We start from the raw sequence: 16,228 nt of genomic DNA, 5'->3' as shown, positions 1-16,228 counted from the left end.
TTTATTAATCTGATAGTAACACTACTATTATTGCACTGTCACTACTGGAAACTGTAGAGAACTACATTCTTCCAGAATTGAGTAGATGTGAGAGTTCTAATAAGTGATACAAAATGATCAATATGATTACTCAAAGAGTACAAGATACATGATGATGAAAGTAGGGAGCTGATAGAAATATGGGGGTAAAAGATTATGGATGAGAAAATGAGGCAGGGCTTCATTAAAAAAGTTCTTGGTTTGAAATTCGGTACATAGGAGTCATGCATCAGATGGTGTGGAGGGCTATAAGGAAATGATCTGTTTGTTCTCTCCAAAAAAGAGAGGCAAATGTCCTGTATTATTATTTTGCTAAGTCTGAGCTTGTTTTTTTGGTGAAATTCAGGGTCCAATGGACACTGTTATCATTTAGATCTGAATTATTCCCCAAAAGCCCATATGTTGAAGGGCTTAGTCCCTAATGCTTCAATTATCTATCAGTTGGGCTTTTATGAAACGTTTGGAGAATGAAGGCTCTATCCTCATCATGGGATTAATTTGCTTGATAGCTTCATAATTTGAACGGAGTGCAGAGAGTTGGTGGAAACTGTAGGCAGCTGGAACATGATTGGAGGAAGTATGTGGTTTGCCCTATATTTTGTATCTGGACCCTTCTCCCCTCCCCTCCCCTCTCCTCTTTGTCTCCATCCCAGAGAGTGTCTCTTCCTCCATAATGTTCGTCTCACCTGAGGCCCAGAACAATGGAGCCAGATGTCTGAAACTCTGAATCTGTAAGCCAAAATAATCCTCTTCTCCTCCAAGTTGTTTGTGTCAGATATTTTGGTCACAGTGATGGAAAGCTGACTAACACAGGCTGTTGACTTTTGTTAAGCTTTTGAGTAGTACTCTCCATCTCATTTTTTCTTCTGTTTTTTTCCTTCTTTTGTAAAATAAATTTTATCATGCATATTTAAGGTATAAAACATGATGTTATGGCATACATATTAAATAGTGAAAAAGTTACTATCAGGAAATGAATTAATCTATATGCCATCACCTACAGTTTCTTATTTTTCTTTGTTTATGTGGCAAGAGCAGCTTAAATATATTTTTTTAGCATGAATCCCAAATATGGCACCATTTTATTACCTATATTCTTCCTGTTATCATTAGATCTCTAGACTTTTTCATTTTAAATATCTTCTACTTGTATTCTTTGATACATATTCTCTATTCCCCCTTCCCAGCTCATTTCTGGCAATGATGTTTGTTATTTTTAATATCTACTTTTCTTTTACATAACACATAGAAGTGAGATCATGCATTTTTTGTTTTCTACTTCTGGCTTACTTCCCTTATACAGTGTATTCTAGTTTCATCCAAAATTGTAGCAAATGACAAAATCTTCTCATCTTATCCATTCTGAGTTGTTTTTATGCATGGTATGAGATAAGCTCCAATTTCATTCTTTTGCATTGGAAATTTATAGTCTTCAATTTATGGATGAGAATATCCTTTCCTCATTATGTCCTCCTAATGCCCTGGTGAAAAATTAGCCATATATGTTAGAACTTATTTCTGTTCAAGTCTTTTAATCTACTGGCCTATGGGTCTAGTGTTTAGATAGTTTGTGTGTGTGTTTGCTGATGCTACACTCTTTTGATTACTGTTGTTTATAATAAAATTTTAAATCAGAAGATGTGATACTTTTGACTTTTTTTCCCCCTAGGAATTGTTTTGGTTATTTGGGCTTGTCTTTTGGTTTTTATGAAAGACTGTCAAATTTACAAGTCTCAAGTCCTCCAATCCATATTTGTCCAATGGAGGTTTGAAAGCTAAATTTAATTCTCCTAGTTCAAAGATATCTCATCATCATATCTACCATAATTGCCATGCATTGTTTTACAGATCCAGGTTTCAACATAATGAAATTCCTTTGGATTATAGTTCTATTGTTTATCATTTCAATTAAGCATTTGTTCAAATATATGAAGCATATCTATATGGCATTATAAATATTATTGGTGAACATATAGAGCAGGAATGGTTAACAGTCTTGTGGTACTAAATGACAAACAGTGCAGGTGTATTAATTTTTTAATGCTACACAGGAAACAAATATTTCTGGAGCATTTATGTGCACAGGACATTGTGTCTCAGGGTAGGTAATGCATTCATTAATTCATTCAACAATATTTGCCAAGAGCTGCCCTGGAAGATGAAAATATTATGATGAATAAATTCAGCAGATCTAGTTGCATGGAACTTAAAGATTAATTATAGAGGAAGACAAGTGTTAAAAGTGAGAATAGCTCTTTTATTTTTGGTAAGTTACAGAATGTATCATATTATTTAGTCCCAAACTAAGTAAAATGGTTCATTTTCTTTGTTTTCAGGTAAGTAAGTTAAGACTCATAGAAATGGATTTTTCAAAACAGATGGCTCATCTGGTCAGTGGTAGAATTGATTGGTTGGGATCTGGTATGTACACTAAGGCTGTTTTAAGGAAAAAAACCAGCTTTGGAGTATTGGTGAAGTTACATTTGAATTAACAGTTTTTATAATAAATTCACATTTCATTTAACTTTTCCATAAGGTCCTCAAGGATAGTCTCCAAATTCATCATCATTGATCCAGCATTGATCCATTGATGATGATCTTCTAGTTCAGTAAACTTGGCATTAGAGGAATCAGCTAGTTAGGAAAAGATATTTCATATTGAGCACAAGCCAGACTTTTTTTTTAATCACCAATTTCCTGCTTTACTTTTTGATATATTTTCATATGAAATAATTGGATTTTTACCACAAGAAAGATCAATCTTTCAAGGAAGGCAATTTTGATGCATACCCCACTTCAGTAGTTCATCAAAATGTGTTATATGCTAGTCTGCAAGTTTCTTGGAGGAAGTGAACTGCCATGAGATTTGATGGAGGGTCAAATGTTTCATGCAAAAAAAATTTATCTGAGAGCTACTATGTGGCATGAATGAAAGTAACATCATCATATTTTGAGTACCATAAAAATGCTGATATTTACTTTTAAATACAATTTGTTTTCTACCACTCAACTTAAAAAGGGACAGAGAAAAGAATATTAGTGACTGGCCAAGTACTAGAAAGAAAATTCACAAAGAGAGCTATGTTAGAAAGGAAAGAATAGCTTTTTCTGTGCAGTTGAAATATGAGATTTATTAGCTGAAGAAGTGGAAGGAGGGGTATTCAAGGTGTGATGGATAACACATTATATGGAGTATATCTTCTGTTAATTGTTCTTTTTTCTTCCAGAGTCTTGAATCAACACTCTTCTCAGTCCTATGTGACAGGTGTCAGCTGGTCATGAGAAGGGCAGCAGGATAGGTGCACTGGCTATGATATCCCAGCAGAAGGTAGCTTATCAGCACCCACAGATCAAACTCACAATTACAGTCTGGTTAATTTTTTTTAAAAAAAATTTAAATGGACACAATACCCTTATTTTATTTATTTTTATGTGGTGCTGAGGATTAATCCCAGTGCCTCACACATGCCAGGCAAGTGCTCTTCCACTGAGCCACAACCCTAACCCCAGTCTGGTTAATTCTTGATTAAAATCTGAAATAAGATACCCTACAAAAAGGACAGGGGCAAAAGATAACAACAGAGAATAATAATGCTGCATTTTTACATGTTAGATATTAAAAATAAATTTCTACATTACTACATTTTGTCTTAAACTCAGTGCAATGAGGAGGGAAAACACCGTCTCCATTTTTAGGCAAAGATGTAGCAGATCCAGAGGACTGGTGACCTGACCAAAGAAAAAACAGACAGCAAGACTATGGTTGAAACAATAATGCCAGCATTCCTGACCTAGTGATTTGCAGTACAAAGAACAGAGTAAGAGTAGAAGACTGGTCAGAAATGAACTAAATAGAAAAACAGAAAATAGAAAGCATGATTTTGTAGCACTGAGGGAATATTGCAAAATATTTTTAATTCATTTTCTTCATAGAGGACATTGAATTTTCTTCTATTATTTGTGCAGGTGAAAGGCTATGGGAAGTTTCAACACCAGTTTTGGAGAGGGCTTCATTTTGGTGGGCTTCTCAGATTGGCCTCAACTGGAATTCATTCTTTTTATCTATATTTCACTTTTCTACTCCCTAACTCTCATTGGCAACACCACCATCATTGCACTCTCACAACTGGACCCTCGACTGCACACACCCATGTACTTCTTCCTCTGCCACCTCTCCTTCCTGGACCTCTGCTATACCACCAGCACTGTGCCCCAGCTGCTGATCAATCTTTCTGGACTGGACAGGACCATCAGCTATGGACGGTGTGTGGCTCAGCTCTTCTTTTACCTTGCTCTGGGCTCCACTGAGTGTGTGCTTCTGGTGGTAATGGCCTTTGACCGCTATGCTGCTGTGTGTCGTCCACTCCACTACACAGCCATCATGAACCCCCTTCTCTGTCACTCCCTGGCTATTGCTGCCTGGGTGGGAGGTCTCATGAACTCTTTGATTCAGACAAGCCTCATGATGGCCATGCCTCTCTGTGGCCTCCATTACCTGAACCACTTCTTCTGTGAGATGCTTGTACTCCAGAAGTTGGCTTGTGAGGACACAGGAGGCACAGAGGCCAAGATGTTTGTGGCCCGAGTCATAATCATTGTTGTTCCTGCAGCACTGATTCTAGGCTCCTATGCACACATTGCTCAGGCAGTGCTGAGGATCAAGTCAATGGCTGGACGCAGAAAGGCTTTTGGGACCTGTGGGTCCCACCTCCTTGTGGTTTGTCTGTTTTATGGCTCAGCCATGTACACATACCTCCAATCCACGGGCAGTTACTCTGAGAGTGAGGGAAAGTTTGTTGCCCTTTTTTATACTATCATCATCCCCATGCTCAATCCTCTGATCTATACCCTAAGGAACAAGGATGTGAAGGGAGCTCTGTGGAAGGTATTGGGGAGAGGCAGAGACTCTGGGTAACAGAAGAAAAGAAGGTTAGTAGTAACATTTCTTGTCAACAGCTCTCTGATATGGAGTCCATCCTGCTTCTTGTAGAGTAGTTAGTGTGTAGAAAATAGTTCTCAGTTGGCCCCGGGTTTTATTGCTTTCCTTGTTTGGAAGTTTGAAGGGGAGATCTCTTGAGATGTTTACTTGCTATGATCACTGTGCAGTGGGGAGTAAGTGCAGATTTGTATCATCACTTTTTAAGGGAATGAGATGGGAATAGGGTGCATCTTGACCACTTATGCAGAATGAGGTTGGGTTCTTGGCATGTCTGAGCGTCAGAAAATGATCAATTCAGAATGACCACACTTTTACCAACAGCCAGGTTCTGACATGGTGCCATATATGGCACCATGACAAAGTCATAGGACATAAGTTCACCCTGATGTTCTAATTTTTTGTGACTCTGGCCATAATCATTCATATCTCAAGGCCTGTTTAAAAAGTCTCTTACAGTTGTTCCCCTTCTGTGATACTTTGAGCAAATAATTTTAAACAGAGATACTTCATGAAACAGACCTGCTGTCATTTACCCATTGAAGAAAGAGGTAATGTCAATTGACCATCACTGCATAAAGGGAGAGAGCAATAGCTTATCAGCCTCACCAGAGTCTCAGTCAGGCTGCTTGGTGTCATGCTGCATGGAGAAGAAATTTGCCATGTAAGATAGAAGAGAACAGAGAAGAAATGAGTATACAAATAATGAACTAATAAGAGAAATTTTAAAATAAAAAAGTACATGCTGTACTCAAATGGAAGAAAATCATATAGAAAAAAATCATTATTTTGAAGAGAGTTATAAAATAAATAAAAAGCAAAATAAAAGATTTATAAATATTTATCATTTGACATGGATCTGAATGTTCATTTCTGGGCTTTTCTATATTTCATATTTCTACATATGCATTTCATGGTGGTAACCCACATTCCTACCACTCATTTAATTCCATGTACTTAAATGAGAGTTTCATAACAAAAAGTGCAAATATGTTTGTTATAAGACCTTTTGCAGTTTTCTCAAATTTCAATTTGATTTAATCATCTTTTACTTCAATTACAGTAATATTTGCTTAATATTTGAAAACTTGTTTTGTGTAAGTTGTCATTAATTCTATAACAACATTGAGTTATATTCACTGCCTATTCATTATGAAGTTAAGGTTCAAAAGTTTTAAATAACTTACTCAAGTTTAAATAGAAAATAAAGTGCGAAGGTAAGGCCCAGGCTTCTGCAATCCCAAACCAAACCCTTAGCATAACATGCTGCCAGTTCTATTTTCTGAGAGCAAACGTCATAATGATTGAGATTAGGAAGAAATGTTGAAGAGGTGAGCAGGATGCCAAGATGGTACAATGAAGATAGGAGTTCTCATTAGCAAATGGTTTGTAGAAAACTGGCTCTCTTCTTGCGATGGATGAATTTAGATTCTTATCTTATGACATATATAAGATTAAAAGATATCAAATACCTAAACATAAAATGGAAAACTATAAAACTCTTAGAAAAAGACACAAGGAAAAATCTTGGTGACATTTCATCTGGCAATGATTTCCTGCATATTGCACTAAAAGCATGGGTAGCATTAGTTAAACTGGATCAACAGGGCCCTGTCAAAATTAAAAACTTCTGTACATCAAAGGACACAATCAACAGAGTGAAAGGGCAAAGTACTCAATGGGAGATCACTGGGTACTTCCAAATCACATATCTACTAATATATAAAGGCCATCTACAACTCAACAACAACAGCAACAAAATTAATAACATCGCTAAAAAGAATGTTCAGAGGAGTTAAAGAGAAATTGTTCTTAAAAAGCTATGTGAATAGTGTATGAAAAGATGCCAACATAAAAAAACATTAGGCTCATGCAAATCAAAAACACAAGCACAATCTACTTATACCCATTAGGTTAAATACTATTTAAAAAACTAAACATAAGAAGGATTGTGAGAAAATGGAAAAATTGAAACTCCTCATGTACTCTTGGAGGGAAGGTAGATTGGTATCATCTCTATAGAAAACAGCATGGAGTTTCACAAAATAAATAAATGAAAGTAGAATTACCATAGGATCCAGCTATTTTTATTTCTGAGTCTATATCCAAAATAATTGAAAGCAGGGTTTCAGAGATTTGCTTGCATACCCATGGTATTAGGTTCTTTATAGACAGGACCAAAGAGAAAGAGAAAGGTGTGTGGGTGAGAGACAGACAGGTGTGAAGGCATTTATCAAGGGAATTTGCACATGCAATTGTGGAGGATGAGAAGCCTCACAATAGGCCACCTGCAAGCTGGAGACCCTGTAATGCCAGTAGGATAGCTCAGTTCAAGTCTGAGAGTCTCCGAACTAAGGAAACCAATGTGTAACTTTCATGCAAGGTGAAGTCCTGAAAACTGAGGACTGTGAGTCCAAAGGCTAGGATGGCTAGAATCCTAGTATCCAATGGCAGAAGAAGATGGGTGTCCTGAGAGAGAGAGAGAGAGAGAGAGAGAGAGAGAGAGAGAGAGAGAGAGAGAGAGAGAGAGATTCACTTTCCTCTGCTTTTTAAACTATCCTGGTTCCTAGCTAATTAGATGGTACCTGCTTATATTGAGAGCAGATCTTCCCAACTAGTTTCACCAACTGACATGCCAATATACTCTGGAAATACTCTCATATATCCAGAAATAATGCTTTACCAGTTCTCTATATATTTCTTAATCCAGTTAACTTGACTGTCATACTCATTGTCACAGCAGCATTATTCACAATAGCCAAAAGGTGGAAGCAACCTCAGTGTCCATCTACCAATGAATGAATGAATAAATTGTATATATATTATATATAATATCTCATATATATTATATATATATAATTTCTCATATATATATACATACACAAATACATATACACATACAGTGGAATATTATTTAGCATTAAAAAAGGAAATTCTGACACATGCTTCAGTATGGTAGAACTTTGTGAACTATAAAGCATAAGCTAAGTTAAATAGCCAGTCACAATAGCCAAACACAAATTCTGTATAATTCTACTTATATGAGTAGAGTAGTCAAATTCATTAGATGTAGAAAATAGGATGGCAGTTGCCAGGGAGTAGAGAAGATAGGGGCTTGTTTAATGAGTATAGAGATACAGTTTTGCTAGATTAAAAAAGTTCTGGAGAGCTGATGTATGACAATGTGAATGTACTTAGCACTATTGAACTATATACTTAAAATGATTAAGATGGCAAATTTTATGTTATGTGTATCTCACCGCAATTAGAGAAAAAATGTAAAATTAGTAACATTCAGAATGCCAATAATAATCATGTAGAAAATGTCATAGAAGAAATTAGCATGGCCTCAATGGATAAAATCACAAAACATTTGTAAAGAAGATAAAAAAAATCTAAATGATACTGAAGCTCTACATATTCATATGTGGAATACACTATACTATATAAATTCATATTTTACTCAAACTAATTCTAAATATTTCCTGATACAATTCTAAAAACATCCAAACAGGGCCTCTTGTAGCATTTGAATAGTTACACTCTCATGGAAAAAGTAAAGAGTATTCTTTAAAAAAACTTTGGAGACTTGGGCTATAAATTATGAAATTACTATAAATCTAAAAATGAAGACAAAGGTATTACTGAAAGGAACATATGATGGAACAGCAGAACAAAGAGAACCAACAGAAACTGAAAAGTTGGTGTATGACAATGGGAAATTTGCTAGGGAAACCAGAGTTGTTCAATAAGTGTTATTCAAACAGATTATCTGAAAGGATATGATAATAATATGCCAAATTGATTCAAAGCCTAAATGTGAAATAGCAAGATATCAGACTTTCAGAAGGCACAGAGAAGAATATTTCTAGGTCCATAACTTAAGAGACTCATTTTTTTGTTTTAGTTTTTAATTTTTTTTGTTAACATGCATCAATTGTATATACTAATGGGATCCAGTGTGGTATTTCTGTACAACATACAGCACTCATTGATCAAATCCAACCTTCCTGCATATGCCCTTCTCAATCTCTATTAGTCACTATTCCACTTTTAGGTAGGGTTGCTTTTTATTTTTTATTTATTTACTTTTTTGGCTTCTACATATGAAGAACATGTAGTACTTGCCTTTCTGTGTTGGGCTTCTTTCTTTCTTTTTGGTGGTACTGGGGCTTGAACCCAGGGCCTTGTGCATGTAAGGCAAGCACTCTTCCAACTGAGCTGTCTCCCCTTGGGCTTATTTCATTTGGCACAATTTCCTTCAGTTCTATGCATGTTGCTACAAGTGATAGGATTTCATCCTTCTTTATGGCTCAATAATATTCCATTGTGTATACATACCACATTTTCTTTATGCATTCATCTATTGAATGCATAAAGAAAATGTGCATAGGCTGATTCCATATCTTAGGTCTTGTAAATAATGCTACAATAAACTTGGGTGTGCAGGTATGGAGATTCAGTTTTTGAGAAGACTTGAAAGGAAAAGATTAATATTAAATGCATGTGGATACACACATGTGCATGAATGCTCTCTCTTTTTCTTTCACACAGGCGCGTGCACACACACTCATATATAAATGAAATAAATAAAATGAAAACCATGCTAGAGATTAGGAGGTATTTGAAATGTAAAAATAAGTAGATTAATATGTACAAAATAAATTAATTATAAAATCTTTTGAAAAGTATAAGTATCACAATAAAAGGAAAATACATACTTAGATAATTCTAGAAGAAAATTGGACTAAAAAAAGTGAAAAAATCCTCAACCTCTCTCTTGATCGAAAAAGTGCAAATTGATGTCAATAAGGTACAATTTCATACCCTTTAAATTAGCAAACATTTAAAGTTTTTGTTTGTTTGTTTTTGTTTTTATTGTTTTTTAAATGACAGGGATGAGAGATATTCCAGTGTTTTATTGTTGAAGATACTTGTATTTTCTGACTCAGATTTGACTGTGATAAACCATCTAGAAAAACTCTTGCCCATAGCACAGAGCCATGCATAAAAATCTTCACTACCATAGTGTTTGAAGTAGAAAAACATTTGAAATAACACAATAGTTTGTTCTTCAGATATAACGATTAAACAGTGGTATGTTGATTCCATGAATCTATGTAGCAATTAAAATAAATGAACTCCTCAATATCCCCTCTACCCAGTGGAGAGCCAGCTGAAGAGACCAGGGACAGCTGCTTTCATGCTTCCATTTCTTCATATTTATTCCTGTGGTTACATGTATTTAGTAGAATTGGGAAAGATTTTCATGCTCAGAACCAAAGGAATTTTGTTTTAATCATGGCTTTTCCATTGAGAACTAGTTTCTTGGTCACAATTCACTAAATTATTCTGAGGTTTTGGTTAAAAGTATTCCCAGGGCATTGTGCTATCTTTAAATGATAGAAAGATGTTGTGAAGTGTGCTCAGGTTTAATTTTTCTTATGATTTTTAAAGGTAAGAGTAAGGATGGAGATATTGAAATCTATAGGAAGCTGAATTTAGCTGAGTGTAAGGAAGAATTTACAAAAGTAAGAGATGCATAACAGGCTGCTCATAGGCAAAAATAATACATTACACATTATAGAATACGTAGATTTTAAATGTCTCACTATGAAATATTGTTAGGTAAGCAAGGTCATGGAAATGATAGTTACCTTGAGTTAATCATGCACATTTTATGCATATATGAAGATTTCACACTGAACCCTTTAAACAAATACCATTATGATTTGTCAAATTGAAAAATTAGAAAATATAAGTGCCTCCTAGGAAGTAATGAGGGCCCCTTCCCTGAGACTTTAGATAGGAGTTGTGTGGCCATGGTTAGATGCTGGTGCTTAGAAGGTCTGCAGATCAGATAAGGGCTTTAAAAGTTGCTTCCAAATCTTTCTTATTTATTTATTTATTTATTTTTAAAGAGAGAGAGAGAGAGAGAGAGAGAGAGAGAGAGAGAGAGAATTTTTTAATATTTATTTTTTCAGTTTTTGGTGGACACAGCATCTTTATTTTATTTTTATGTGGTGCTGAGGATCAAACCCAGCACCTGGCAAATTCCAGGCAAGCGCGTTACCGCTTAAGCCACATCTCCAGCCCCCCAAATCTCATTTATTGTTCTAGTTTTCCCAGATATTCTCTCCTGTCCTCTGAGAACTGAGAGTCACACATCTCAGCATTCATGGTACAAGGAGGGTATGTACAGAAAGGGGCTGGTTGGGTGGAGCAGCTGCATGTTTCTTCAATCTAGGGCAATTGTTGTTAAACTTCAGTTAATTTTATTTGAGGCAATTCAGTTAAAGTATTGCCCCATCTTTTAGAGTTTCAGAGAAGACGAAAATCTAGATTTCATGTAAATTCTATTGATTTTAAACACGAACAAAAATCTCAGTTAAAACCAACTAATATGTATCAAATGCCTTCCCAGACTGCTTTGCTTTCCTTTCCCTTCACCCCCACATCTTTCTCTTTTGAAATTATGCAGAGGAGTAAAGTTATTTGCAAAATATTAATATTTTCATGTTTTCAACAGGTATAGTTAATGTCTATTCATCAAAACATTTGATTTTATTTTGATTTTATTTGAAATTACAGAAATTACAGATGGATGTAATAAAAATAGTCCAATTTTGTACTTTAAATGTGTGAATTGTAGGATGTGTGAATTATTTCTCAATAAAATATATGGTAAAGCAAACTATTATCATATGAAGAAAAAGCAGTCACTCTCCCCACCCACTTATCACATTTAATACTCTTCATCTAATAAGCAGCATAACCATGCATGGTTTGGGGTGAATCTTCCCATACTTTTCCTTACGCTTATATGAAGAGGTTATGGAAATGTTACCACATGTGTAGTTCCCACCATTTATCTATTACAGAAATAAGACACCACTACCATGTAATTGGGAACCTGCTTAGCTCATTTGTGCTTGGGTGCATAGCCTGGCACAGGTAATGGATAGCTGTGCAAACTTGAAAATCTTTCTTGAACCCTCTGCCTCAGTGTCCTCTTCTTTAGAGAGTAATAATTCATCCAGGGTTATTTTAAGGACTAATTGGGTTAACACATAAAGGTTCTTGGAGTGGCACCTGGCACATCATAAGAAGCATATATTTTAGGTACCTTTATTTTATTTATGTATTTTTATGTGGTGCTGAGGATCGAACCTAGGGCCTCACACATGCTAGGCAAGTGCTCTACCCCTAAGCCGCAACCCCAGCCCAACATTAACATCATCTTAATGATGGAGAAACTGGGGCTCAAGCATGTCAAGATGCCTACAGATAAATTCTGAACCTTGATTTTTTATTTATCAAGCATTTAACCAGTGTGCATTGCTCAATAATATTTGTGGAATGAACTGATAAAGAAACACGTTTCATTTTTTAATTCATTGTGGACAATTTCAGGGTACCACAAAATAAGGATTATTAATACATTGAATATAGTGTATGTGAGAGAATTTAAAGCATCAAGCTTTCACGAAGAAGTTTTTATCCATGATATTTATCCATGATAAATATTCTTATATTTATCCATGATACATATAAAGGAGACATGAACAATGGAATTCCAGAGAAGGAAAACATTTGTATTATCTTGACCATGGTGGCTTCAAGTTAGACATGGAACTTGGTTTGTTTGAAGGGCTGGTAGGATTGGAGTCAGAAAATATGGGAGGAATCTCAGGCTACAAAATCCATGATGAGCAAGGGAGAAGCGGTGTTCTGAGCACACTGGATACATCAGTTTGGTTTGGGCAGAGTGTGAGGGTAGATAAAGCTGAGGACTGCATGGCAGATCTTGAGCCAGTCAGTTGGTTATAACTGCCACACTGGGGCCCAGAGGTCTCCAAGGCCAGTCTGGGTAAACAATTCTTTCTCCACTGCTCTTGAATAGAATGTGCCAGTATTCCCGTAGGAGAATTAGCAGTGCTCAGCCAATTCTCCTCTGTGGGAGGTCAGGAGGTGGTCTGATAACACACCAGCTTCTTCTGGTTCTCTGCTGATTAAGGTGACTGTACCAAAGTGCACTGGGAAGATGCTTCCCCCTCCTAGGTTCTGAGCAGGCTCCTCTGTTGAGGGAGGAAGCCTGATATCTCCAGGACAAGATTCTGGTGTAAACCCTCACTCAACAGATGAAGTGAGGACCAAAGAGGAACACATCTTTCCCATCTCTAGATGCCACCAGTGTGAGATGGATCTCACATCATCTTGAAGGCAATAGAATCAAGAGAGGTAAATGGAACAGTTTTCTCTGATAGATCCCTGGGTGTGAGCTGACTCGGGGTGCCATTCTGGCTTCACAGTCTCTTCCAAAACTCCAATCCTATGATGGCATTGCTCTGTCATGTAAAGTAAAGACATCAGAACCCAGAGACCAAGAACTGAGTTATTGTTAGAATTATTGAAAATTAATCAAGGTAGTTTGGAGAGAATCCTGGAAGTTGGAGAGAATCTATCATATTTAGAGACAATGCTGTGTGGGGAGTCAGAATTTAAAAAGAAATTTGTTAAATTCAGACTTTGAATGTCAATCAGCTGACTGGACCCCAGCTGTGGTTTCCTTTTGGTTCTACCTGGAAAACATTAGTGTGTTATTATGGAGGATTTAATAAAAGAGTCTTGATGATTGCCCTACTTACTCGGTGACTGAAGGAGATTGTTTGTTAACTAGTGTGAGCATGATGAAGTTGGATGAGAAATGTGCCTGTAGAAGTGCAAACTGTGACAGACAAGGGGAGAGGAACTCTTTGGTGGCAAGGCTAGTTTTTGCAGTGAGTTTAAACCTCTGAAAACTAATAGGATACCTTCATGTGCAATCATAACTGGAGAAAGGAAAGATCAACTCAAACTGAAGGATGGATGAAGGTAATCATACAGTAAGGAGTTTTTAGAACCTCCTGCTTTATATACAGAAGATTAAATGTTTTGTTTTAATGTGGGTGTATTATAATTAGATAATATCATTAAATTAGTAAATTAGAAGAATATAGTACATGATTTTTGATCTGAAGAAGTTTATTATTGACCAGGAGTTAGCTGAGTAGAAGAATACTTGCCTAGAATGTAAGCGATATCCAGGAGTCTGATTCTCAGCATTGAAAAAGAGAAGAGTTTATTGTTTACAGTGATTGTGCACAGACCCAGATTCTGTATGAGGCACAAAAACAGGTGAACACAGATAATTGCTGATCTTTATAATGCAGACAATCAACAATATCAGATATGCAAATGTCAAAAATGCTTGGTGTAATGGGAATAGGAGTAAGAGTTAATTTAAATTTTTTTGCTATAGATGGACGCAATGCCTTTATTTTATTTATTTTTATGTGGTTCTGAGGATTGAACTCAGTGTCTCACACTTGCTAGGTGAGTGCTGTACCACTGAGCCATAATACCAGCCCCCCTAAATTTTAAAAAGATAATTTACGAGTAGGAAAACATAGACTATCTTTTTTAAAAAGATAATTTACGAGTAGGAAAATATAGACTATATTTTGTGTGATGATTGATAGCATCCAACTTAATAATCCAGGTAGTGCAGAAACATTTTCTAGCCCTTCAATAAGCAAGAAACTTTCAAGTGACCAGAATGTCAGTACTGTCCAGGGACTGTATGTTTAGTGTGCTTCACTTTTTCCAAGTTTTCTTTATGTTGCTTTCTTAGAAATTTCACTAGTTCTTCCTATTTTTAGCTTTTGGAGAAGCACAAAGTATCTTTAGTATGGGAGAAAGCAGGTAAGCAGGCTTAAAACTGGTGAGTTTGAATATTCTCAGCACTCTCTGGGATATAAAGAGTTGTCTGATAACTGACCTTCATCTGTTGAAGATGGGTGCATAATGGCCCAAAGTGTGAGAGCCTCATTGAAGCCGAATAAAGGAGGTACTTGGAATTGAACTCTGGATTGGTTTTCACATGCAAGGTCTGCTTTCAAGAAATTCTCTTACTATTCCTGAAAGGGGTAATCTGTCCGTGGTGGGTCAGATCCCCAAATGTCAAAGCATTAGAAATTCATAAAATGAAAAGGTGTAATTAGTACAGTTGGATTATGGAAGTCTGAAGGTTTGGGAGTGTTACCTACACAGTGACTTTTTGAATTATGCAAATTATGGAATGAATGGCATTTTCTAGTAAGTGTCTTTAGAAGGGTAAGAGAAAGGTGTTTGGGGTGGAACCCTGAGAAGAAACCTATTGTGAAAGAGATGCACAGAGAAAGAGGAGCACACCAAAGACTGAGAAATAACCAAGGAAGGAGGAAGATGTCCAGGGAGATAAGGGAAGAGGTTTTGTGTAGAATGAACGAATTCTTGACCAGGAAGAGTACTGAAAATGCCTACTGTGTTTTACTGTACAGTGTGGAGAGGACAGAATCCATATAGAAGTGGGTTGAGGACTGAGTGGGAGGGAAGTTGTGGAAACACTGAGTGGAGACGACTCTTTCAGTAAAGTAATCTATGAAGAGGAAGAAGGATAAAAGGCAGTAACTAAAAGGGGACATAGGGTGAAAGGAAATATGTTCCAATGGAAGAGACTTGCTCATACATCACTTCCTTGAGAAAGAGCCAGTAGAGAAGGGAATGTTAAAGACACATTAAAAAGGACTGAATTTTTGGTATGATTCATTTGCATATTCATCTTATTCTTTTCAGAAGAATTTGTTAACCTGTAGTTAGGTAGGTAGACTGTACAGAGTGCACTCTTCAGTTAAAGATACAGACATGATGACTCAAGGAATGCAGGACACATAAAGATGAAATGTGAGGAGCAGACAGAAATAAATGGGCAAGAGATAGGCATGAGGAAATGAGGCAGGGCTTCATTAGACAAGTTCTTGGTTTGGGATTTTGTACAGAAGAGTCATGCATCAAATGCTTTAAAAGGGTGTGAGGAAAAGCAACAATTATCCAGAGGTGGGCCTTTAGGAACTGATTTGAGCCTGATGGCTGTAACCTCATCAGTGGATTAATGTACTAGATGGATTAATAATTTGAATGATTTGAAGAGTCTACTGGGAGTGGTGGAAATTGTAGGCAGGTGGGGCATGGTTGGAGGAAGGATGTCATGGTGGCTTGCCCTTGTGGACTATATTTGTATTTGGCCCCTTCTCTCTCTCTCTCTCTCTCTCTCTCTCTCTCTCTCTCTCTCTCTCTCTCTCTCTCTCCCCCCTCTGGCTTCCATGAGCTGAGCAGCTTTCTTCGACCAGGTCCTTCCTTCAAGATGTTCTGCCTCAACTGAGGCCCAGAGCA

At 36.5% G+C, this 16,228-nt stretch overlaps 1 protein-coding gene across 2 annotated transcripts in view; it reads left to right on the top strand.

Annotated features, from left to right (window-relative positions):
- LOC113177099 (olfactory receptor 2Y1-like) overlaps positions 1-4,954 on the top strand; it is a 38,407-nt gene extending 33,453 nt beyond the window's left edge. The window contains exons 1-2 of one of the 2 annotated variants that reach the window (XM_026381634.2): positions 3,306-3,367; positions 4,006-4,954. In XM_026381634.2, the coding sequence (XP_026237419.1) occupies positions 4,016-4,954 (939 nt within the window). In that variant the 5' untranslated portion in view covers positions 3,306-3,367; positions 4,006-4,015. Of the gene's footprint in view, positions 1-3,305; positions 3,368-4,005 lie in introns of those variants that run through there. The other variant, XM_077797253.1, reaches the window with a different exon arrangement.
- The last annotated feature ends 11,274 nt before the right edge of the window (positions 4,955-16,228 follow it).

Source organism: Urocitellus parryii, chromosome 1, assembly GCF_045843805.1.
Source record: "Urocitellus parryii isolate mUroPar1 chromosome 1, mUroPar1.hap1, whole genome shotgun sequence".
Classification (NCBI taxonomy): domain Eukaryota; kingdom Metazoa; phylum Chordata; class Mammalia; order Rodentia; family Sciuridae; genus Urocitellus; species Urocitellus parryii.
This window is presented reverse-complemented; position numbering and strand designations above follow the sequence as displayed.